The 24,772-nt window shown below is 51.0% G+C and overlaps 2 protein-coding genes and 1 long non-coding RNA gene across 7 annotated transcripts; 1 reads left to right on the forward strand and 2 right to left on the reverse strand.

Annotated features, from left to right (window-relative positions):
- Nucleotides 1-201: 201 nt before the first annotated feature.
- SPP2 (secreted phosphoprotein 2) lies at nt 202-17,298 on the reverse strand. 4 transcript variants are annotated; one of them, XM_066279971.1, is made up of 8 exons: nt 16,930-17,297; nt 16,721-16,845; nt 14,328-14,450; nt 13,094-13,201; nt 11,388-11,442; nt 10,619-10,669; nt 7,570-7,665; nt 202-679 (listed from the first exon to the last, which is right to left on the reverse strand). In XM_066279971.1, exons 1-7 carry the CDS (start codon nt 16,994-16,996, stop codon nt 7,580-7,582), a joined length of 615 nt encoding a protein of 204 aa, XP_066136068.1. In that variant the 5' UTR covers nt 16,997-17,297; the 3' UTR covers nt 202-679; nt 7,570-7,579. The 4 variants fall into 4 exon arrangements, with proteins under 4 accessions (XP_066136068.1, XP_066136067.1, XP_066136070.1 ...); XM_066279970.1 differs by having other exon boundaries at nt 202-737; nt 16,930-17,296; XM_066279973.1 differs by lacking the exon at nt 202-679 and adding an exon at nt 800-3,012 and having other exon boundaries at nt 16,930-17,298.
- LOC136306413 (nascent polypeptide-associated complex subunit alpha, muscle-specific form-like) lies at nt 5,188-7,233 on the reverse strand. The gene has a single exon (XM_066233007.1). The coding sequence runs from the start codon at nt 7,231-7,233 to the stop codon at nt 5,188-5,190; it is 2,046 nt and encodes a 681-aa protein (XP_066089104.1).
- A 470-nt stretch (nt 17,299-17,768) lies between the features above and the next one.
- LOC136338014 (uncharacterized) lies at nt 17,769-22,804 on the forward strand. 2 transcript variants are annotated; one of them, XR_010731904.1, is made up of 5 exons: nt 17,769-18,574; nt 19,767-20,023; nt 20,263-20,390; nt 21,643-21,871; nt 22,211-22,804. It is a non-coding gene; the product is annotated as an uncharacterized lncRNA (long non-coding RNA). The 2 variants fall into 2 exon arrangements; XR_010731905.1 differs by lacking the exon at nt 20,263-20,390.
- The last annotated feature ends 1,968 nt before the right edge of the window (nt 22,805-24,772 follow it).

Genomic DNA, 24,772 nt, shown 5'->3' on the forward strand with positions numbered 1-24,772 from the left:
GGGACAGTGAACTGGCCCCCTGTGTACAAAGTTTGGGGACCGCTGATCTGAAGCATGCTTTGGACATGACTGTGCTGACCATGGCCACATCAGGTCCCAACTCCTCAGATCCTTAGCTGATACTAATCCTCTCACGGCACTTGCCCTTATCTAAAAATCTGACAGTTACTCTTTTTTTAAAAAAAAAAAAAAATCAGACAATTAAAGAGAAAAGGTAAGGGCTTTTTATTAAGGACTACAACCAACCAAAAGGAAAACTTACATAACCCATGAAGTGGCTTTTTTCACTGGAACTTTTCCTTCCAAAGCATTTTGCTGTTAAAACGAGAGAGGGACGAGAGGATTGACTAGCCCCTGGGGCATGCACCTCACATTCTTGCAGTGGAGGTGCAGGACCCGGGAGGGCGAGGAACCCAAGGTGGCACCGGAGATGAGCTGTGACCAGGCAAAGCGTCCGGCTCCCCGAACCAAGTCCAGGTGGAGGAGACACAGCCCAGACAGGAAGCCCGGGTCTCAAAGACGGACGGTCCAGAGGGGCCCCCGAGGAAGGGTCGCAGTCACGTGCTGGGGCTCAGGCTGATCTGAGGAGCAGTGGGTGGTGGCAGGTGGGAGGGCAGGAACCAGTCCAGCCAGTAGAGGGGAGGGTGGCCTCAGCTGCCGGTCATCCGAGGGTGTGGGGCTGGCGGCAAGAAGGGTCAGTCATTCATCCATTCAATGAACATGTAAGCATTGAGTACCTATTGGGAGTTATAAAGATCAATAAGGCATAATAGCTCCAATCACCAATAGGAAGGAAGGAAAGAAAAAAGGGAGGGAGGGAGGGAGGAAGAAAAGGAAAGAGGGAGGGAGGGGGGAGGGACAGAGGGAAGGAAGGATTTTAAACTAATGGAGAAGACAGAGGCAGAGGACAGCGCAGTAATTTCCAGAGACGCTATGTGCAGGGAACCCCAGGAAAGGGGCTCCTGGAGAAGACAGGAGCTGGATCCAAGGAGAGCTGAGGGTGGGGTCCCAAAGTCCCGCAGCAGGGACATGGGCATGTGCTGAACACATGCTGAACACATTGATGAAACCACGAGTCGGATTCTTTTCACCCTACAGTGACGGACAGAAGGCCTCGCTGAGAATGGCCTCCTTTGCTGGTCGTGGGCGTAGAGTTTAAGAATTCCACACCAACCGACAGTGTGAAGGAAAATGCGTCACTCACGCCGCTGCGGTGCAGGCGCACTTGGTGTGGTTTGTGGTCTTCTGGCCACTACGTAATGAACATGTCTGCACTAGTCCAGCTAGAAAGACCAAGGAAGGGCGAGGCCCTCCGGCAGGAGTCCTTTCGACATGCGTGTTAGGGCCTGATTTGCTAGCGTTCCTCTTTCAGAATAGCAAATAGGAAAAAGCTTCAGAGCTCTTAGTTTAAATAATACCTTTCACGAGCCACTCGATCTAGGAAATGGTTTTCTAGTAACCTGGAGGATTCCTAGAACAGTGTTTATGATGTTATAAAAACACTTATTCAGCTCCTATTCTGTCCCAGAAACGGGGCCAGGCTCAGAGGCGTCTGGGCTTCGTGAGCCGAAGTCTCCGCCGTCAGAAAGCCACCACGGGGGACAGGCTGCTCACGATTTGAAAAGGGCCACCCTGGTTTTGACTGCACAATCCTTCCTTCCTTCCTTCCTTCCTTCCTTCCTTCCTTCCTTCCTTCCTTCCTTCCTTCCTTCCAACCTGACTGAACCCTTCGTATACTCTAGACACCGTTCTCTTTTTAGCATTATGAAACAAAGGACACTATTATTAATAATTTAAGGTAGACATCGTTAACCATGTTTTTCTTATGGTTACACTAAAATAATTCATGAGGACCACAAGAAGCCAAGACATTCTCAAGGAGTTCATGGTCCAGTAGGGACAAAAACAAGTAAACAATAATAATAATAATAATAATAATAATGAATCTCTGAAGGACCTGAGTCTTAGAGGTTAAGGAGTTGAACCCTTGTCCCAGCTCGTTAGTGGCGGACTGGGCTGGGAGGCAGGGCGGCTGGTTCCAGACCCTGCGGGTCAGCTCCTCGCCCGACTCCCTGGGTGCGCCTCACCAGCCTCAGTTTATGATTCTAGGAAGCTTCGAGCACAGTGTGGACACCTGCCCTGCAGAAGGTCACGGGAAGGCAGGGACACAGCCAGGATTGCAGTCACAGTGAGTGTCCCAGCCAGGGTGGCAGCCTTTGGCCTTTCATCTGTGCAGTCTTTAAAGAGACGGTTTCTTTCTAGAAATCAGGTCAGGAACTTGTATAGCAATCCCATGGACGCACGCCGCACATAAGCCTGTTATTAATAATAAAACACAGCGCATTCATGGAGAATTCTGTCTCTTACCCCTGAGGAGGCTCTGTAAATCAAAAAAACGATTTCAGTTTATATAAAAAGGAATGTGATGAGTCTGTTCCCTCCTAATGAGGAGTATCTCGATCTCGGTCAGAAGCTGGTTTTCGTGTTTAGGGTTCGCACAGATGAAAAAGCAACCCTAACCCTTGGCCGTCTGCCATCCAGGGTGACCTCACTGGTAAGCTCTCCTTCTATTTTAGTAAAAAGTCAGTTGACTTCTTTCCAATTCTAATGGCTAAAAGTTAATTATACTGTGCTGGTCTGAGTTTGTTTGTGTTTTAAATAAGAATCTCAAATTCTCAAAGCGAAGAATTCCATCGTTCACTCAAAAAATAAAAATAGAAATAAAGAACAGCACACTTCCTGAAAGCCGGCTGTGTGCCAAGCTCTGTGTGGAGCACAGGAGGCAGTGGCAGCTCTGTGCCCGGGGAGTCTGTCTGGCCGGAACGGGCGAGGCAGACAGGAGACAAGCAGTCGGTCGTGGTGTCCTGGGATGAGGACTTCCGGGAGCCGTACGGGGAACACATCTCTGACTCGGGAGGGCCCCTGAGCTGAGTCCTGAGCGGTGGGGAGGAACTAGCCAGGTGGTTGTTCCAGGTGGAAGTCACAGCAGGAGAAATGGCAGGTGCGTGAGTTCTGCAGGAGCACAGGGGGGTTGGGAGGGATGAGGCTAGAGAAGTGGCCGGGGGCCAGGTCACCAGGCTTTTGTGGGCCATGCTACGCAGTCCAGACTTTGTCCTGAAGGCACACAGTGCTATGTACACTGTAAAGCCTGTGGAAGCCCAAGCTTTATTATTAACTCGTGCGTGCGTGCGTGCGTGTGTGTGCGTGTGTAAACGAATGCCCCCTGAATCAATACCTATTATTGCATCCAAAGACTCTGTAAGTGTGTCCTTCATGATGTCTCTTTACCAAATGCCTTAGAAGAGAGAGAGCTGCACTTGCTGCAGTCCCTGGGAACTGGGGATTGCAGCCCCCGCGAGTATCGGTGCTCAGCGCAGGTTTGGAAACCCAGGGCTCTGTCTCCAGCTCCCCACAGTGCTCCCTCTGGCTCCAGGGCTGACTTCTGCACAGCTCTGCTTTACCCCATAAGTGGAGCAAGCATGAGGGGTATGAGAGGAGAAGGACCAGAGTCTCCTCTGTGTTTCCAGATAAACCTGGGGGTGGCATGCAGGTGGACATCGTTGGACCAGGACCTGGGCCAAGGCCAGAGAAAACGTGTGGGCAAAATCAATAATTTGCCAATGTTAGGAGAAGACAGAGGGCGAAGAGTAGTCCATGGTGTGCTAAAACTTTGCACCTGTGGGCCCTGACCAGTTGGCTCAGTGGTAGAGTGTTGGCCTGGTGTGTAGAAGTACTGGGTTCTATCCCAGTCAGGGCACACAGGAGAAGTGACCATCTGCTTCTCCACCCCTCTCCCTCCCTTCTCTTTCTCTCTCTTTCTTCCCCTCTCACAGCCAAGGCTCCAGTGGAGCAAAGTTGGCCCGGGCGCTGAGGATGGCTCCATGGCCTCTGCCTCAGGCACTAGAATGGTTCCAATTGCAACGAAGCAACGCCCCAGATGGGCAGAGCATCGCCCCCTGGTGGGCATGGGGGGTGGATCCTGGTTGGGCGCATGCAGGAGTCTCTCTGACTCCCTGCTTCTCACTTTAGAAAAAAAAAACTTTGCCTGACCTGTGGTGGCGCAGTGGATAAAGCATCGACCTGGAAATGCTGAGGTCGCCAGTTCAAAACCCTGGGCTTACCTGGTCAAGGCACATATGGGAGTTGATGCTTCCTGCTCCTCCCCACCTTCTCTGTCTCTCTCTCCTCTCTCTCTCCCTCTCTGTCTCTCTCTCCCCCTTTCTCTCTCCTCTCTAAAATGAATAAATTAAAAAAAAAAAAAAGAAAAAAAAAACTTTGCACTTGTGAAAACTACGTGGCTGGTAACATCTTCCGTGGAGAAAGGGAGCTGGAGAGGAGGCTGGCTGAGTTTCTTCCGCTCCCAGGGTATCCTCAGCGACTGCATCTAGCAGGCCGTCACCACCAGGGCCTGGATCCCGGATGGAGCAAGCAAGAGATGCAGTCTCGGAACTGATTGCGCCTCGGTGAGCACGTCAGGCAGGCGGGAGAGATGGCAGAGCCAGCGCAGAAGAAGGAAGGGACCGCGTGACAGAGGAAATACAGATGGCCCCCAGGATTTACATCGTCGACCAAGAAAAGGAAGGCAGATCAGATTCCAGAGATGTGAAGAACTGAAATCCAGTGTGCAAACAGTAAAAAAAAAAAGTGAGCAGGAGGCAAGGGGGTCGAGCAGGAGCTGTAGACAGGACTGTGTCGGAAGGCCCAGTGGTTAGAGACAGGACCATGTCGGGAAGCCCAGCGGATGTAGACAGGACCTTGTCAGGAAGCCCAGCGGGTGTAGACAGGACCTTGTCGGGAAGCACAGCGGGTGTAGACAGGACCTTGTCAGGAAGCCCAGCGGGTGTAGACAGGACCTTGTCGGGAAGCACAGCGGGTGTAGACAGGACCTTGTCGGGAAGCACAGCGGGTGTAGACAGGACCTTGTTGGGAAGCACAGCGGGTGTAGACAGGACTGTGTCGGGAAGCCCAGCAGGTGTAGATGGGACTGTGTCGGGAAGCCCAGCGGGTGTAGATGGGACCGTGTCAGGAAGTCCAGTGGTTATAGACAGGACCGTGTCGGGAAGCCCAGCGGGTGTAGACAGGACCTTGTCGGGAAGCACAGCGGGTGTAGACAGGACCTTGTCGGGAAGCCCAGCGGTTGTAGACAGGACTGTGTCGGGAAGCCCAGCGGGTGTAGATGGGACTGTGTCAGGAAGTTCCAGTGGTTATAGACAGGACCATGTCGGGAAGCCCAGCGGATGTAGACAGGACCGTGTCGGGAAGCCCAGCGGTTGTAGACAGGACTGTGTCAGGAAGCCCAGCGGGTGTAGACGGGACCTTGTTGGGTAGCCCAGCGGGTGTAGACGGGACCATGTTGGGAAGCCCAGCGGGTGTAGACGGGACCGTGTTGGGTAGCCCAGCGGGTGTAGACGGGACCGTGTTGGGAAGCCCAGCAGGTGTAGACGGGACCTTGTTGGGAAGCCCAGCGGATGTAGACGGGACCTTGTCGGGAAGCCCAGCGGGTGTAGACAGGACCTTGTCGGGAAGCACAGCAGGTGTAGACGGGACCTTGTTGGGAAGCACAGCGGGTGTAGACAGGACTGTGTCAGGAAGCCCAGCGGGTGTAGATGGGACTGTGTCAGGAAGTCCAGTGGTTATAGACAGGACCATGTCGGGAAGCCCAGCGGGTGTAGACAGGACTGTGTCGGGAAGCCCAGCGGGTGTAGATGGGACTGTGTCAGGAAGTCCAGTGGTTATAGACAGGACCATGTCGGGAAGCCCAGCGGGTGTAGACAGGACTGTGTCGGGAAGCCCAGTGGGTGTAGACAGGACCTTGTCGGGAAGCACAGCGGGTGTAGACAGGACCTTGTCGGGAAGCACAGCGGGTGTAGATGGGACTGTGTCAGGAAGCCCAGCGGGTGTAGACGGGACTGTGTCGGGAAGCCCAGCGGGTGTAGATGGGACTGCTTCAGGAAGTCCAGAGGTTATAGACGGGACCGTGTCAGGAAGCCCAGCGGTTGTAGACGGGACTGTGTCAGGAAGCCCAGCGGGTGTAGACGGGACCATGTCGGGAAGCCCAGCGGGTGTAGACAGGACTGTGTCAGGAAGCCCAGTGGTTGTAGACAGGACTGTGTCAGGAAGCCCAGCGGGTGTAGATGGGACTGTGTCAGGAAGCCCAGCGAGTGTAGACGGGACTGTGTCAGGAAGCCCAGAGAGTGTAGACAGGACCTTGTTGGGAAGCCCAGTGGGTGTAGACAGGACCTTGTTGGGAAGCCCAGGAGGTGTAGATGGGACTTTGTCAGGAAGCCCAGCGGGTGTAGATGGGACCGTGTTGGGAAGCCCAGTGAGTGTAGACGGGACCTTGTTGGGAAGCCCAGCGAGTGTAGACAGGACCGTGTTGGGAAACCCAGTGGGTGTAGACAGGACATTGTTGGGAAGCCCAGCGGGTGTAGACGGGACCTTGTTGGGAAGCCCAGTGAGTGTAGACAGGACCTTGTTGGGAAGCCCAGCGAGTGTAGACAGGACCATGTTGGGAAGCCCAGCGGGTGTAGACGGGACTGTGTCAGGAAGCCCAGCGAGTGTAGACGGGACTGTGTCAGGAAGCCCAGCGGGTGTAGACGGGACTGTGTCAGGAAGCCCAGAGAGTGTAGACAGGACCTTGTTGGGAAGCCCAGTGGGTGTAGACAGGACCTTGTCGGGAAGCCCAGGAGGTGTAGACGGGACTTTGTCGGGAAGCCCAGCGGGTGTAGATGGGACTTTGTCAGGAAGCCCAGCGGGTGTAGACGGGACCTTGTTGGGAAGCCCAGCGAGTGTAGACAGGACCGTGTTGGGAAACCCAGTGGGTGTAGACAGGACTGTGTTGGGAAACCCAGTGGCTGTAGACAGGACATTGTTGGGAAGCCCAGCAGGTGTAGACGGGACTGTGTCAGGAAGCCCAGCGGGTGTAGACAGGACCGTGTTGGGAAACCCAGTGGGTGTAGACAGGACCTTGTTGGGAAACCCAGTGGCTGTAGACAGGACATTGTTGGGAAGCCCAGCAGGTGTAGACGGGACTGTGTCAGGAAGCCCAGCGGATGTAGACAGGACTGTGTTGGGAAGCCCAGCGGGTGTAGACAGGACCGTGTTGGGAAGCCCAGCGGGTGTAGACAGGACTGTGTTGGGAAGCCCAGAAGGTGTAAACAGGACCATGTCAGGAAGCCCAGCGGGTGTAAACGGGACCGTGTTGGGAAGCCCAGCGGGTGTAGACAGGACCATTTTGGGAAGCTCAGCAGAGGAGGGAGGGAGGGCGCTGGGTAGGAGGAAGGGGCTGCCCACTTGTATGTTATTCACTGTTGGTTTGCTCTTCAAGTGGAAGCACTTGACCACATCCGTGGCGACCCATTCGAAAGCCAGGGGACCGAGGCTGGGGGGCAGGAGTGACCAACCGAGCGGGGAGCAGTGTCTGGGAGGAGCAGGGATGGAGGGAGAGAGGGTGAGGACGAGCAGGCAGATGGCGGGGCGCGGACGTGTGAAGCTGGGGGAGCCGCCGTGGGAAGGCATTGGCTCCGGAAGCCTGTCTGTGTGCCCGTGTTTGCAGCCGCCTCCTCTTACCTCCAGGCTGCTACTCGAAGCCAGTGTGCGCCCTCGCTCTCTGCCGCCAGCTCGGGATCCTCCTCATTCCAGGGGGAAAGACCCCTCTCGTGACCTCTAAAGACAGAAAGGGAATGCATAGGCTCCGTCATTCACAAGATCTGAGACAGTGTGGGCCACGTGACGATCAATTAGTGAGAAAGATTGTGACCAGCGTAACCAGACCCATCCTGCCACGAAGACCCGAGAACACGGTGACTTCGTCCTCCCTACCGAGCTGTCCACAGCCTGTCCTGCATGGCATCTCAGCCGGACCTCGTGCTCATATCTCTCCACCCCGGGAGCTGGGGCTCAGTCACAGCTGGTAGCCCCCAAGGGCGTGGCCTGTCATGTTTCTCTTTCAGCCCTCTGTGGGTCTGCCCCCGGCTTGTCACTCAGATTTGTGGCCCTGAACTAAACTGTCACGTTCAAAGTCGTCTCCAAGATGGCTGTGTGTCTGTGTCGGTGACGCTCCCAAAGCCCAAAGGTTTTTAGAACTCAGCTCTGGAATTACCTTCTGAGACATATGAGAAGGATGGGTCACATTCATTTATACCCATCTAGTTTTCTGGGGTTTTTTTTCTTTTTTCTTTTTTGTTTGTTTTCCCTTTTTATTGAATGTAGTGGGGTGACACTGGTTAACAAAATTATACAGGTTTCAGGTGCACAATTCTACAACACGTTATCTGCACACTGCACTGCGTGTCTACCCCCCCAAGTCAAGTCTCCGTCCTCACCATCTGTCCCCCCACTCTCCTCTACCTCCCCACCCCCACCCCGACAGTCACCACACTGCCGTCCATCACCATCTATGCCCCCACTCTCCTCTACCTCCCCACCCCCCTCCCTGACAGTCACCACACTGCCGTCCATCACCATCTATCCCCCACTCTCCTCTACCTCCCCACCCCCCTCCCTGACAGTCACCACACTGCCGTCCATCACCATCTATCCCCCACTCTCCTCTACCTCCCCACCCCCTCCCTGACAGTCACCACACTGCCGTCCATCACCATCTATCCCCCACTCTCCTCTACCTCCCCACCCCCCTCCCTGACAGTCACCACACTGCCGTCCATCACCATCTATCCCCCTATCCCCCACTCTCCTCTACCTTCCCACCCCCACCCCGACAGTCACCACACTGTCGTCCATCACTATCTATCCCCCACTCTCCTCTACCTCCCCACCACCCCCTCCCTGACAGTCACCACAATGCCTCCATGTCCATGAGTATCTCTTCTACCTTCCACCCCACCCCCGACAGTCACCACACTGTCGTCCATGTCCATGAGTATTTTCTCTTTCTTTTTCTTTTTTGTTCCATCTCTCCACATGTGCCCCTACCCCTGTCCCAAATGGCATTTCCCGAAGGCAACAGCCACCCTCTACGATGGCCTCCTGATCATACACACTCTTGGGCATTCCCCTTCCGCTCTGAACCCGGGCTGGTCTGTGTCATTAATAGATATGCAAAAATGATCATCTATCACTTCTAGAATTAGGTAATGCCTCTGTCTTGGGTGCTCTGTTGCTTGCTCATTTCTCTCTCTCTCTCTCTCTCTCTCTCTTTCTCATAATTTTCTTGGGGGAAGCTGGCTGTCATGTTTTAAAGACATCCAGACAGCCCTGTGTGAGACCCAGATGGTGAGAAACTGGAGCCCTCAGTCCAGCAGTCCATGAAGATCTGAGGTCTGCCAACAACCACGTGAGTAACCCTGGAAACTTGTGAATGCTTCAGCCCCAGGTAAGCCTTCAGATGACATCACAGCCCTAGTCAACATCTTGTCTGTAACCTTGTTAGAGACCCTGAGCCAGAAACACCCAGCTAAGCTGCTTCTGGGGTCCTGATCCTCAAAAACTACGCTAATAAACAATTGTTGCTTTAAGCTGTTAATGTTTAGGGTCATTTGACACATAACAATTGGGTATCAATCTGATTAGTCAGATATATTTCCAAGTGTCTTTTGGCTATTTCTAAAATCAAATCTAATGGCAAATATTTCCCAGCACTTCAGAGATTCAAAAGAATGGGCCATAGCTTCTGACGGCAATCGCAAAAGAAGCATTCAAACCATGTCTTCAGCAGGGGTCACACTGGTGGAATAACTGTATATTCTTCCAAAGTGACAATTTGTAAAGAGTCTAAACCTTACACTTTTTTTTTTTTTAAATCAAGCCTCAGATTGTAAGCCATAGCACTACAAATAAATCAGAATATTCCTAATGAGGCTCAGACGTTGAACTCAATGTAATAGTCACATCTATTTTATTCACGGTAACAGAGAAGTCTGAACACAGAGTGGGTTGCACGATTCTCCTGGAAAGCAACATGGACATCAGAGCTCGAGAGTCTGACATCCGTATCAAAGTCCTGTCTCTGCCGCTCAGTCTCTGGGCCAACGTCCCACAGCGCCAGTGTAGCCTTGAGCAAGTTACAGAAACTCACTACGCCTCCGTTTGCTTATCCACAGAGTGGGAAGGGACACGGCACTGCCTCACAGAGCGGCTGTGGGGACAGACGGAGAATATTGTGTCAAGCACCTAAGACAGAGACTGTGTTTTGTGCATACCATTCGTGCCACAAGCTGTTACTCACTTCTTCTACATGAGCAGTAGTAAGCCGGGGACAGAGCTATCAGAAAACCGATCCGTAAACGGGAGAAAGAGACTACTGTTCGTTTTGTCTGCTTACCACAAGATACAGCTAGCATAGCATGGAGGACAGAGAGAAGAATTTGGGGTTGTTCTGAAAACACCCCAAAGTGGGCAGGGAAAAAAGGTCAATGCAGATTCTCCAAGCCAGCTTTGATATTTCAACAGCTGGCAACATCTGGACTTTCAGTGCCTCAAGTTTACCTTTTAAATGATTTGCAAAGCAATTTTATACAGTACAGTACTTACTATCTTTCCATTTTCACTTAAAATATTTTGCATTTCAGGGGTTTATGTCCTAGGCAATGACTTCTACCGAGTCTGGCTTGATGGGAACAGGGTCTTCCGACCTCAGGGAGAAAATAAGACCACTTACCAAATGGCCGCTCATAAAATTGTTCATGTCTGGGATTGTCAGGGATGAGACCTATAACACAATAACAGTCGTAAGGCCTTGTCATTTCCGGAATATTCTGTGATTTTACCATTGACGCCCCAGATGTGCCCCTTACACGAGGAGGAAGTGGGAGATCACCAAAGACTTTTGGCCCCAACAGGAAAAAGCCTCAGGAACATAAAAACGGCTCCTAAGCCACAGAATACTACCCCAAGGCCACATGAGAAGGAAAGAAGGGAGAGCCTTCCTCCCGCCCCAAGCAAGAGATTCCTAAACGATGGCCAGCTCTGGCCGCATGGCTGGAGGATTACCCACATCACCCCGGCCGGTTAGCTGGGCTTTAGTCCAAACCCTCCCAGCGACACGGGATGGCACGCCCAGCCCTACACCTTAGGTCCTGCCTCCAGGAGGGTGGAGCACCGTGTTCGAGTTTAGAGACCCTCTCAAGGCAAACACCAACACCTGTCCTGACTACAGGACAGAGACGTCGGGGCCACCAAATGAAACCATGGCTGGAAAAGCTCTGGACAGACACAAAAGGGGCACCTGCACGATCAGCTGTATCGCTGTTGCCTGGTGCGGAGAAAGAAACAAAAAGGCAAAAAGGAAATGTGTATTTTTCTGTCGTGACTGTAAATGTTTAAAGGAGATAGATAGATGTGTCTAGTTTTAAAGGACCCACCAGCGGAAAGCGTCCATGTGAAACTGTTTCAAGAAACAGACATTAAAAAATCAGGTTGCAACTTACCAAGCAGATAACTGTTTCTCCAGTTAGAGGACCCCAGCATGTCCCGGAAGAGCATCTAAGTGAATCCCGGCACCAGCACGTGAAAGAGAGGAGAGGGAAAGACTCTCAAATATCTATCTGGGTAAGGAGAGGAGACTTCTAGCAAATTTAGAAATTTATTTTCTTCATATTTCTTTATAGCTTCTCTACTTTTTAAAATTCTGTAGTGGAAAATCCAAATGTCTTATATGCAAGACAGTCTCTCTCATTATCTGCTTATCAGATATTTTCCATTTAATCTGAACCCTTATTTACCATAATTTGCATTTACAGTTGTATTCACCATGGCTGAAGTGCTCTTCATATCACATTCCTTTCCCTGGAAATTCGTTTACAGTCTGTATGTTTTTCAAGTGATCTTTATTTTAATTATTCTGGGAATTTTTTTTTTTTAGTTTTAGGTGTTTTTGTTTTTTCTTTCCTACTTGTTTTTTCTTTCCTACTTTATTTGTTCTAGGTCTAAATTCATCCTAGTCTATTATCTTTCATGTTTGTAAAAATCACCATTTATTTCACTGAAAATGGTTAACATCCGTATTCTAATTTTTTTTTCTTTTTCCTGTAAAAAAAATCTACTTCAGAGTTTCCAGGAATTACTTTAAATCCCTTTCTTCTTTTTCTTTTGAACTGCAGAATTCTTTAATTTAAGGAATTCTCTTTATTAAATTTGCTCATAATTCTTCACGACCTCCTGATCCTTGAGGAAATGCAACCTGAGAGTTTATATAAAAAACTTGTCTGTTTCCGGGGCTAACCTAAGTTAGTATCAGCGTCTTCTTATAAAACGGCATTTATTTCCTTCGCTTAAGATGAAGAAGCTGCAGCCTGACCAGGCGGTGGCGCAGTGGATAGAACACCGACCTGGGACACTGAGTTCCCAGGTTCAAAACCCCAAGGTCATGGCTTGAGCGTGGCTTCATCCAGCTGGAGCGCAGGGTCACCAGCTTGAGTGTAGGATCATGGACATGACCCCATGGTGGCTGGCTTGAAGCCAAAGGTCGCTGGCTTGAGCAAGGGGTCACTGGCTCAATTGACATTCCCCCTCCCCCCGCATCAAGGCACATATGAGAAAGCAATCAATGAACAGATAAAGTGCCGCAACTAGGACTTGATGCTTCTCATCTCTCTCCTTCCTCCCTCTCTTTAGGGGGAAAAAAAAAATGAAGAACTGCAGTTCATGAAGTTTAAGTATCCTGACCTAGACTGCAGAGACAGCAAATAGTTTTGAACACAGGTCCAACATAAATGTCCACCTCTGTTCCACTAAACCACAGAACCAGTAAGCAGCAAACTTAGTTCTAAAACTCAGATTTGCTAATTGTTACTTTAAGCTCCTTTCTTCATGAATCTTGGAGAAGCAGAGAGAGAGAGAGAGAGGAAAGAAAGAAAAGAAGAAAGAAAGAAAGAAAGAAAGAAAGAAAGAAAGAAAGAAAGAAAGAAAGAAAGAAAGAAAGATACAGACAGAGAACAGGCTAGACTCTAGCCTAGAAGAAGTAGGGATATTGAAAATGAAGTCGCAGGTGTAGAAGGGAGAATCCAGCCGAGCAAGCAGACGTAGGCTTGCCCACACCTGTGACGATCTGACTACACTGCCACCACAGCCTGTCACTGACTCACAGAGACCCTCAGAGGCGCGGTCCTGGGGGACCCCGAGCCCCTGGTCCTACCTCTTCGCTGCTGTCCGACTCGGAGCTGGAGGCCCAGCGGCAGCGAACCCACACGTCCTGCACCTGCTCGCCGGACATGCGCACGGTGCTTCTGCAGGCGGCTGAGGGCTGGAATAGGCAAAACAGTGAGCTGTACCTTCAGCAGCTCACGGGAGGGTCAGCCCCTGCCCGAGAAACCAGGCAGGACTGCTGGGCTGGACAAAATGACACAGATAGGAAGGAGGGTTTCACAGAGGCATTTGGGGTTTCTTTCCAAAATGAAAATTTCTCAAGACCTAAGGAGAAACAAATGAAATATTTAAATATCTCTTGGGCGTCGGATCCGTTACGAGTGCCCGGGGAAGCAGGTGTTCCCTCCGTGAGCACTGAGAGGGCTGCCCTGAATCTTTCCCCACGTGAGCAAGAGGTGGGAAGAACCCCAAGGTCCTCCTTTACCCTCAGATTTCATCAGAAACAGATGCTTGTGACACTTGGGATTGGGTGCTTTGTAAAACACAGGCCATGGTGAAATCTCATGAGACAAATAAATAAAACATTTCTTTTTTCAGAATTGTAACTCCATTTCGCATCATTACAAAGCAATCTCGACATAAGCTGATATAAACGGATAGTGTCACAAACCCCCCCACCGAGAACTCATACATCTCAACACAAACACCTCGGGAAGCAAACACTGGGTTGACGGTACTGCCCGTGGGTGCTAAGCAAGTGTGGGACTATGTTCTGGTCACTGGGGATACAACCGGATATGCCATGGTCCTGACGTTTATCACCCATGGAGCCCAAGCCGGTGGGGGAGACAGATATCGTACAATAATCAGCCGCAAAATAACGCAACCCTCCCCGTCCCTGCTTTAAAATTATTTTAAGTAGAATTGGAAATGTCTCTGGGATTTTTGTTCAGGGTTGCCTCTTTGTTTCCATTTTGCTTAGAACCATCATTGTCCCCATTCTGAGAGGAGCAAACCGAGGCAACAGGGGTTAAATAATTTGCCAGGATCATTCAGGACCCTGTATCCCAGAGCTCAAGCCCTCAACCCCCTCAACCACTGGGCAACACTGCCCCCACCCAGGGAATACAGCATGGACCCAGCGCCTCCCAGGGTGGCCGGACAACAGGCAGTGGCCAAGCTCTCGGTGTGACATCAAAGCAGCTCCCGGTCACGGCACAGGTCAAGGCACTTCCTCCTCTTAGTTCCTGGGTTGGTGGGCGGGCCCTGCCCACCACACTCACCACGAAGTAGCCCTGTTGGAAGCCACAGGTCGCGGGATCGTCTCCGGAATCCCTCCTGCACGTTGTCTCTCGAATGCTGAATTCTATATCCATGCTCGTGCTGTCCGCACCCAGGACATTGACCTTCACACAAGGAAAGCATCAGTTTGCCATTGGTGCGTTTCTGGAATCGACATTGTGAGAACTGTCTCTCCCTGCACCGCGAGAGGATGAGAAAACATTACAGGGCCACCCACCCTGTAAGAACAGCTGTCACTCATCTCAGCAATCACCCAGTTCCATGCCCTCACTCTGAAGGCCAGAGGGGAAAGTGCTCTACCAAAGGCATACGGTACTTTGGGGAGAAATGGAACCAGAACTCCGGGGTCCTGACTCCAAGGGAAACGTTGCATCTAATGACTTACATTCACGACTGATCCCCATAATGTGCAGGTGCCATTCTTGCAGATTTGCCTGCTGGCTAAAGTTTACTTGTAACTCCAGATTTCAATACGCAGGGTCCTTTTGCAGTCATCCGTGGATGGGGAAGTTTTCATGGAAGGGGCACAGTGCGTGTCAACTGACCAACGAATTTGAATGATCAGAAGCGGCGGGAGAGAGGCAAGGATAGGCCGGCTCCCGGTAGAATGGAGGCATACGGGCCAGAGAGGCATTGCCTAATGAGTACATACTCACCTGGGGTCACGCACAGGCATGCATAAGCATGTGTATTTGCAGGTGCATGCGTGTCCGGCTCAGATCCATACCAAGACGGTGCACACACCGAACTGTGCCCCAGGACGCTGTGACTCACACCAGCTCATCTCCCCAGGCCAGGTTTCCATGGTGACAGTAATTGACTCTCTCAGGACCTACCCTCCTATTCTTATTCATTTAATTAACTGCTCTCTTCCTTCTGTAGTGAGCACAGCTAAGTCACAAATAAATTGGGACTGTTCATCTGCCGGCCTGGCAAGAGGACACCGATTTCCCCACACCGCAGGTAGATTCCGTGACACACAAAGGACAGAAGTCATTGTCACTGGTGTGCAGGAGACGAGGCCCAGAACTCTTCCAGAACGAATTCACCCCTCAGCCCGTCAGCTGACTGCACCCAGCTCATGTCGCCTCCACCTCACGGCACCCAGGCCGAGTGAGCCCACGGTGGCCATGACAGCCTAGTTCTGGGCTGGACACCCAACTAAAGCCATGACCCATGGTCCAATTAGGAAAGACAGCCAGGGCAATCCGACTGATTTCCCGGGACTCGGGAAATGGGGCATGGAGCCATGTTCTGAAGAAGAAGAAGGGTCAAGATGGATGTGCTGTCTTTGGAGGCTGGGGCCAAGACACCATGAACTATGCGCTCTTCACAGTTCGAGAGGGAACAAGGCAAGCGTGAGTGAACGGGACACCCAGTCGGGACGGGCGACACGGACAGGCAGAGAGCATCGCCACTCCTTCCCATGTGGCCTGTGACTCACAGAACCTGTCCTCCTCCCGTCTCCACCTACCCTGACGTGGGGGCATTTCGGCCCTTCTTTGCACAGGGACCCTTTAGACCAGTGGTAGTTAACCTGGGCCCTACCGCCCATTAGGGGGCGTTCCAGCTTTCATGGTGGGCGGTAGCGGAGCAACCAAAGTATAAGTAAAAAGATAGATTTAACTATAGTAAGTTGTTTTATAAAGATTTATTCTGCCAAACTTAGCGAAAGTCTGACATAAAGTACTTGGTAAGTAATTATTATTATATGCTTTAACTTGCTGTAACTCTGCTTTATAAATTTTGTAAAGTTACTTCCCTACTTTATAAATCACCATGACTGTGGAACCGGTGGGCGGTTAGAAAATGTTACTACTAACAGAGATATACAAAAGTGGGCGGTAGGTATAAAAAGGTTGACTACCCCTGCGTTAGACAGTGAACACCTGGGGACAGGGAGTGGGGGAGGCGGCTCACTCTCCACACACGTTTTTCATTTCCTTGGCGGGATATTTTCGCTTCTCTTAGCCGATCACAGACTTGGTCACGGGAAGCCCAGGAACCCCCTCTCTCCCTACTTTCCACGCTAACAGGAAGCAGACTCCTACTGCATTGCCAAAGGAAGGGGACTTCTTCAGCCCGAGGGCCAGAACTCGTTTCCTGTACATCTTAGCAGCAGAGCTGCAGAACTTGAATGCGCCCCGTTTCTAATCAACAAGCAGTTCTGAAACAAGACTCTGCAGAGGGACACGAGGCCCGAGGGGGGTGCACGGCACGGCAAGAACTCGGGCCTCGGAGGAGCCTTAGGACAGAATCATAATTGTCTGCAAGAGAGGGCTAGCTATTATCATTGCAAACCCAACAAACGGACAGTAGAAAAGAAGCCAGCAAGCAAGGCACAGAGGCGTGGAGAGAGGCGCTGGGCACTTACCCTCCGAATGGAGCTGCGGAACGGCCTGAACAGGTAGGGGCTCAGGGACCGCGCGTTCACGTCTGCCACCGAGGCGTCCAGGGCTGCCCGCAGGGAGGACGGGGCGTAGTCGTACACCGGGAAACCTGGACGTGCAGGCACATGGGACACCGTGAGACCAGCTGCCCTGGCCGGACGCTCCGCAGACTAAGTGGCGGCGAGGCCCTTACCTGCACAGAGCCAGCTGTTAATTCCAAGAGCAAACACGACCGATATTTTCAACACCACCTTCTCCATTCTGGGAAAACTAATCTTCTATTCAGAGCCAGGGGGACTGTCTCTCTGTGGCGTTTGGGGGTGACAGGTCCTACGGAGAGCGGCTTTCTTTATCAGGCGTGCCCTGGCTTGCTCTCTCGGACCAAGGCCGTCGGCAGCTGACCCAGAAACCGTTGATCCGGGGTGAATATTGACCGCGGCCTTTTCCTGTGGAAAGGTGCCCGTTTGAAGTTGCGGCCTCCACATGGGACTTTAGCCCACGGCAAAAACATCAAGAGGTTAGGGACTCACATGCGGTGTTTGTTTATTCTCTCCTTTAATTCCATCCACTTAGCCCACATCTCTTCCTTAGCTTTGCATTGTTGGAGGGAGGGAGCATATCTTATTTTCAACAAAAACTTCATTTTAAATTGTTGTCTCATTATTTCCCTCTCATATTCCTCATGATCTTGCAGTTGACTGCATATGAAAAGCGTGTGGTTATCCTAAGATCTTCTTGGGAATTGTATCTGCAAAGAAGGGAGTTCAATCTCTAGGATTTAACTATGCCCCAAGCCAGGACCAACCCTCTCCGCTGACGGGCACGTCCGCACTTCTCCTGAGCAAGGCGGTATTGGCACACTGACGGTGTTCGTGCACTACAAAACCCCACGGTAGCCTGTGCACCGTGAGAAAGGAGGGATACTTAACAGTGAATGCAGTTTGTGTGACCTGCAGGTCCTCGTGGTCTCATTCTTAGAATTCTCGATAAGAAACTGCACTGTGTCGTAGCTCAGAGAGGCCTGGACCTTCTTGGCTCCACACTTGTCAGGAGCGTGTCCTTGGTCCTGGCACTCAACATCTCTGAACCTCAGTTTCCTTGTCTATAAAATGGGCAGGCATCGTTAGGTGTGAGGTATATTGTTAGTCAGGGTTCTACAGAGAAACTGAACCAACAGGATATATATATAGATGTATTATGTGGTAACATATGTTTATATATAAACCTTTATGTTTATAGATGTTATAGATGTTGTAGGTATCTACATATAAATTATAAGTATATATTTTGATACCATATATATGATAACACACACACACACAGTTTAAGGAATTAGCTCATACAATGGCAGAAGCTGGCAAGCTCCGAATCTGCAGAGTAGGCCAGCAGGCTGGAGACCCAGGAAAGAGTTGCAGCTCAAGTCCAAAGGCCAGAATTCCTTCCTTGCTCAGGAGAGGTCAGTCTTTGTATATTCAGGTCTTAAACTGATCAGATGAAACCCACCCACCTAATGAAGAGTAATGCGCTTACTCAAAGTCTATTGATGTAAATGTTCATCTCATCCGAAAAATAAATATCTTCAGTGAAACATCCAGAATAACGTTTGACCAAATACCTGGACACCACGGCCAAGTTGACACATAAAATTCACCATTGCCTAAAGATAAATCAGGAACCCTTGAAAGAGTGCCTGGAAAATGAATTGCTTGCTAAATGGTAACTGCTTGTAAGAATTCGACTCACTAAATATCTTAGTGTCTGCCAGGTTGAGGGCAACAGGTCCCGACGGTTCCTGAATGAACTGAGCATCGAGCTTGCCCTGCTTAAATAAGACCAAGGTGAGTGCCCACGTGGGAAACATAAATCACTGTAAGCACCTTGGAGATAATGGGGACACTAGCAATTTGTTCACTCCTCCTGACCTCGGTTCTCAGGTGGTCATATGTCTGATTACTATTAAGTAAGAGACTGGGAGGCAGAGGGACAGACTCCCACATGTGCTCTGACCAGGATCCACCTGGCAAGCCCCCTACCAGGTGATGCTCTGCCCAACTGGGGGGTCACTGCTCCGTTGCTCAGCAACTGAACTATTTTTAGCACCTGAGGCAAGGACATGGTGCCATCCTCAGCACCCAGGGCCAATTTGCTCAAACCATTCAAATCATGGCTATGGGGGAGGAAGAGAGAGAGAGAAAGAGAAGAGGGAGGAGTGGAGATGCTGATGGTTACTTCTCCTGTGTGTCCTGACTGGGAATGGAACATGGGACCTCAACATGCTGGGCTGATGTTCTACCACTGAGAAAACCAGCCAGGACTTCATGTGTTTGTTGAACTAGGCATTGACAGGTACAGAAGTGTCTGACAGGAGAGGTAGAGACTTAGCCAGGAAAAAAAAAAAACAGAAAGGAAACCACTTGGGAGGAGACTGCAGCCATTTACCAAAGGACATGGCACAGGGCAGGATGCTCGCCAGAGGCTGGCCAGGCTGCTGCCAACAGAAGAAGGAGAGGGAGGAACTTCTGGGTAGATTTAACATGACAATGTCCCCTACAGAAACTGCCACATTACAAATTCTAAATTATTGCTGCTACCCAAGTCTAACTCATCAGCGCACTGGCACAAAGGTGGATTAAAGTCCCCGATCATTTCAGTGTCTAAACGTCCCCTTTACCCCACGCAGAACCCCGGGTCCAGCAGCTCCTGGCTTCATCCCAGACCTCTCTCCTTTCCCCACGAGGTTCCAGCCACACGGGCATCCTTGGGGACACCAAACAGCTCCCACGCCACAGGCTTTGTACACATTATTCCTTCCAGCAAATATAATGACTCTTCCAGTTTTCCTCAAGTCCGCTCCTTCCCGGCCTTGGGGTCTCTGCTTAACCAGCACCTCCGCAGCGAGCCTCCCTGCCCACCCACCCACACGTCATCATCTTCCACCACCCCCCACATCAGCTCCGGCGTCTTCCTTCCAGGCACTTACCGCGTGTTACGATCTTGCTTTTTTGATTTGATATTGTCCTTCTCTTCTAGGACACTATGAGCTCCATAAGGCGGAGACCAGGACTGTCCTGTGCACGCAATACTGCGACACCCAGACAGGAACATAATTAACTATTTGTTGAATGAATGAATGAATGAATGAATGAATGAATGAGGGAGGGAGGGAGCATACTTGGTGTCTCTGAGCCTTAACAAAAGTCTTTCTTTTCAGAGCCTGCAATGATCTCTGCTATATCAGTGGTCCCCGAAGGGTGTGCTAGGAGATGAGATGACAACCACTAAGATTTGTAAGTCTGTTCCTCTTAACCCGGCGTGAACTCAATTCCATTAGCGTCTCCCAGACTTAACTATCGACACCAGCTGGCTCCCAACTCCAGGGTCTCATTAAATGAGCAGTAATAATAAAAGTAATTGCCAAAGAGTAGAGGAGATTAAGGAGACAACAATAAAACAACGTGGCCAGCACAGGGACTATTGATTTTGCCTGTAGCTTGCTGGTGTATCGATGGGTCGTTTTGTTCCTCAGATTCACTAGGCTGCAAGAGACGTCGGCACTGGGCACGCAGAGCAGCCCCTGGTTAGTGCTGAAAGGTGACGGTCTGAACAGGCTTCGGCAGAGTCCCCGTCATGTCTGGCAAGCTTAGAAGACTGAATGTAAGCCACCCACTAAAATTCAGGACATAGTGATTTTTTTCATTATTCTTTTTCCTGTGTGCAGGAATTGTACGACACTCGTCCCCAGCAGTTTCCTACTCTTCCAACAAGAGTTACTTAAAGTATTTTTTTTTTAAATTATGTGGCACTGCCTGACCTCTGGTGGCACAGTGGATAAAGCGTCGACCTGGAAATGCTGAGGTCGCCAGTTCGAAACCCTGGGCTTGCCTGGTCAAGGCACATATGGGAGTTGATGCTTCCAGCTCCTCCCCCCTTCTCTCTCTCTGTCTCTCCTCTCTCTCTCTCTCTCTCTCCCTCTCCTCTCTAAAATGAATAAATAAAAAATAAAAAAAAATTTTTTTTTTAAATTATGTGGCACTAAGCGAGGAGAGTTGTATACCTTTTTTGTTGTTGTTGTTTAAGTAGTTCCTAAAAATGTATATAAAATTTATTATAGGAAGCTTAAGGAGCAATTGGGAAAAGGTTCAATAAAGATGGGTGGATATTCCTATCTTAGACTAATAAGAGTCTTTGCTTTCATCCTTATTGTTTCTCTTGAGATTTTTTTTTTTTCATTTTGAGCATCTTTTTTTCTTTTCTTTTTAATTTAAGTGAGAGGAGAGGAGATAGAGAGACAGACTCCTGTGTGTTCCCCAACTGGGATCCACCTGGCAACCCCTGTCTGGGGCCGATGCTTTATCCATCTGGGGCCATGCTTCTAACTGAGCTATATTTAGTGCCTGAGGTAGAGGCTCCATGGAGATATCCTCAGTGCCCAGGGGTCAATGCACTCAAATCAATTAAGCCATGGTTGCAGGAGAGGAAGAGGGAAAAAGAGAAAGAAGGGGAAAGGGGAGAAGAGGAAGAGGGAAAAAGAGAAAGAAGGGGAAAGAGGGAGAAGAGGGGAAAAAGAGCAGATGGTCACTTCTCCTGTGTGCCCCGACCAGGAATCGAACCCAGGACTTCCACATGCCATGTCGACACTCCACTACTGAGCCAACTGGCCAGGGCCTGGGCATCTTTATAGTACTATTAGTTGAGAAAAATCACCAAGCTTAGAACAAATGTAAACCAAATCTTCATCTGATTAATAAACCACAAATTGTGAAACTATGTTCCAGTTTTTTATTTTTGTAATAGCATGGTTTCTAAACTACTGAACTCCACTGTCAAGATGTACCTTGATTGCCTATAATCCCAACCTTTCCGTGTTCCAGAAATGTCAATAGTATTGTCCCTTTAATTTTTTTAGGAGATGATGTTTATTTGCAAGCAAGATAGTATCAGAGGTTCTCAAAGTGTGGTCACTAGACCTGCAGCTTCAGTACCACCTGGTGGTCTGAGCCCACCCCAGACCTACTCCATCAGAAACCCGAGGGAGAAGACTCGGCCGTCGGGGTCTGCCAAGTCCTCCTGGTGATTCCGGTGCTCACTGAGGGGTGAGGACCGCTGGTGTAGGGCAGTGATTCTCAAACACAGAGGTGAGTTTGCCCTTAAGGACACGTGTCAATGTCTGGAGACATTTTAGGTCGTCAACAACTACAAGAGAGGGTGCTATGAAGCGTCTTGTGGTTAGAAGCCAGAGACTCTGCTTAATTAACATCCTACAATGCGCAAGATAGAGCCTCGTAACCAAGAATCGCCTTTCCAAAACTCAACAGGGCCAAGGTTGAGAAACCGTGGTTAGAGGCCAGCACCTTTCAGCAGCAGCCTGAGTTTTAACTACGGCTTCCTATTTCTTTTCACTTATTTTTGTTTGTTTGTTCGTTTGTGGCGTTATATGTCTTATAGAAATTGCCGTTTTTGTTTTAAATTCACAGAAATGCACTCACAGCGACCCAAATGACCAGTAAGGGAAGGTTCTTCGGGGTGTCCTGCCCAAAGCTCGACCTTCCTTTCTTCAGGGACGGCAGGATCCAAGCGCGTCTGAGGGGACAGCCGGGGCAGCGGTCTCGTTCCACGTGTCTCCGCTCTAACCAGGGAGGGTTAGGGAACCACCTCTCCCGAGGGTGTCCTTGGAGAACAGGACAGACTGCGCATTAACTCAGGCGGACCTGATGCGGGGGCGTGCGGCCGGTGCTTGGGAGAAGTGAACGGAACTTCCTTTCTCTGAGCGCAAAGCTCTTCGTCCAAGGCAACCGCCTTCCCAGTGGGAACACGAAAGCCTCTTTCCTCTCGTAGGGGGAGAAAGTGTGTCACTTCATTACAGAAGGAGCCGAAGAGGAAACCCCAGAAAGAAGGGGCCTTCACCCGGGATTCTGGGGCTGGAACGCAGAGAGCTCCGGGGAGCGGAAGGAACGCCGTCCTGACCTGGAAACCACCCTCGCGCGGAATGAGCTTCTCCTGCTCCCTGACGCGCCAGGGACAGCGGGGGTCGAAGCCCGGGGTGTAGCTGGGCTTGCGGGGCTGATGGGTAGAGAGGGGGAGGTCTTCAGGGAACAGGGGGTGCTGATGGGGGTGCTGGGCCTCCCGGGGAGGTGGGCTGTCAGGGAAACCTGCCCCAGAGCCACAGCTCCCGGGCGCCCGCAGTTCTGGGTCACCGAAGACACGTGGCTCGGAGGAGAGCGTCCATAAATTGCCTGATCCGCCTAAAGGAAGCAGACAGCGGTCTTGAAAGGAAGCCCGTTTCTGGAATAATCCCCCGTGCGGCAGGGCCCGGTAACGCCCAGGGAGCCGGGGGCAGGGCTGGGGGTGGACTGCCACTTCGCAGGGGTATTAGGGGTCTCAGGAGCTTTCTCCCGAGGACAGGAGAAGTGAAATGGGAGGCGAACGCTCTCTCCATCAACCCAGAAGGCCAGTTTCTCTTTTGTTCTTCACTCATCCCTGAGAAAGACGGACTAGACATCAGAGCCATTTGCCAGCGACAAGTGGAAAGAGGGAGACAGTGAGGGGAGAAAGGACACAAGGAGCCAGCTGGGGGCAGGGCGGAGTGCGGAGGAGACAGGGACGGGGACTCCTCACTTCTAACAACCACGGGGATGGGGGTGACAACGTTCCTAGGGAGTCAGGCCTGGAAGCGTAGTGAGCCCCTCCGCCGTTATGTAAAAGCAACAGGCAGCGTGAGTGTGGGCTTTCCCTTGCGTCCACGCAGAGCCATTGTGAACATGGCCCCCCACCTCAGACCTAAACCAACAAATGAGAACAAAAAACTACAAAAGCTCTTAATTTGGGAGCTTTGTCAGTTTTGCTAATTTTTCAAATAAAAAGCCCTCTACAGTGTGAAGCATGCCCTTCAGGGTTGAGGGTGGGAAGGAGCCATCGAAGATGTGCCTCAGTGCCCCCCCCACATGCACACACGTGTGCACACACAGATGCATGTACAAGCATGAACACATGCTTGCATGTGTGCCTACACATATACACAGTGCACACCGGCGGGCACACGCACACAGTATGCACATGTATGTACACGTGTGCACACACATAGACACCGTGTGCACAGCACACACATACACACGCACACGGGCGTACGCACACACACATGCATACATGCGCACATCCCCTGAGCCCCAGCAGGAAGTCCCCTGCCCTCTTATCTGAACAAGGATGGCTCCTGGAGGTGGTCGGCCAGTGTTCATTTTTCCTGGCAAAATCTTCCCTGACATGTGGGGGCAAACTCTACAGAGCAATCACACACAGTGAAAGGTTTTGCCCAGAACACATAGACTTTAAACGAAGTTACTAAGAGACCCACAGACACAACAGCTAATGTTGCGAGAGTGTGGACAGCTGCCGGCACAGGCCCAGGTGTATTTCAGAGTCAGGACCTGGACCTGGGCGAGCTGGCTCCAGTGTGTGCTCCCACACTGTTGTCCCTCCTCCCTGCTCTCCTGACACCTGCCTAAAGTCCCCGTCACAGTCCAGAGTGGACTTGGGACCGCACACATCTTGGACTTGCTTCTCCCTGTAGACACGAAGGCCCCAGACCGCAGGGTTGGGTACACCCAGGCACAGTAAGGTACAACCTGGGTGTCTGAGTGCACGAGTTAGTGGAGTGAAACGAGAGGCCAGGACTGTGTCCTACAAGAGCTCCTGGGCCAGTGGGTGACAGACCCCTCTCCTGTGACCATGCTTTCTCGTAGGCAGGCTGCAAGGGTCGCTGTCAAGTTCATGAATCATGTCCCAAACTCCCACGGGGAAGGGTGGGAAACCCCTGCCCAGGAGGGACAAGGAAAGAACCGGATGGTGTTTAATCAGGGGTGGAGGGCGAAGAGATACGCAGACCATGATAGGGACCGAGAATCACAGCTTTCCTACCAGAGTGCCCCACCGAGATCATGGCCCAAGTGTGTAAGGCGCTGAGCCTTCATTGCTGAGTGGCTCGGTGGGACCTGGCCGGGACCTGTGGCTTCCAGAAGACCTCATCTAGCATCAGGTGAACC

The sequence above is a fragment of the Saccopteryx bilineata genome, chromosome 5 (assembly GCF_036850765.1).
Source record: "Saccopteryx bilineata isolate mSacBil1 chromosome 5, mSacBil1_pri_phased_curated, whole genome shotgun sequence".
In the NCBI taxonomy this organism is placed as follows: Eukaryota; Metazoa; Chordata; class Mammalia; order Chiroptera; family Emballonuridae; genus Saccopteryx; species Saccopteryx bilineata.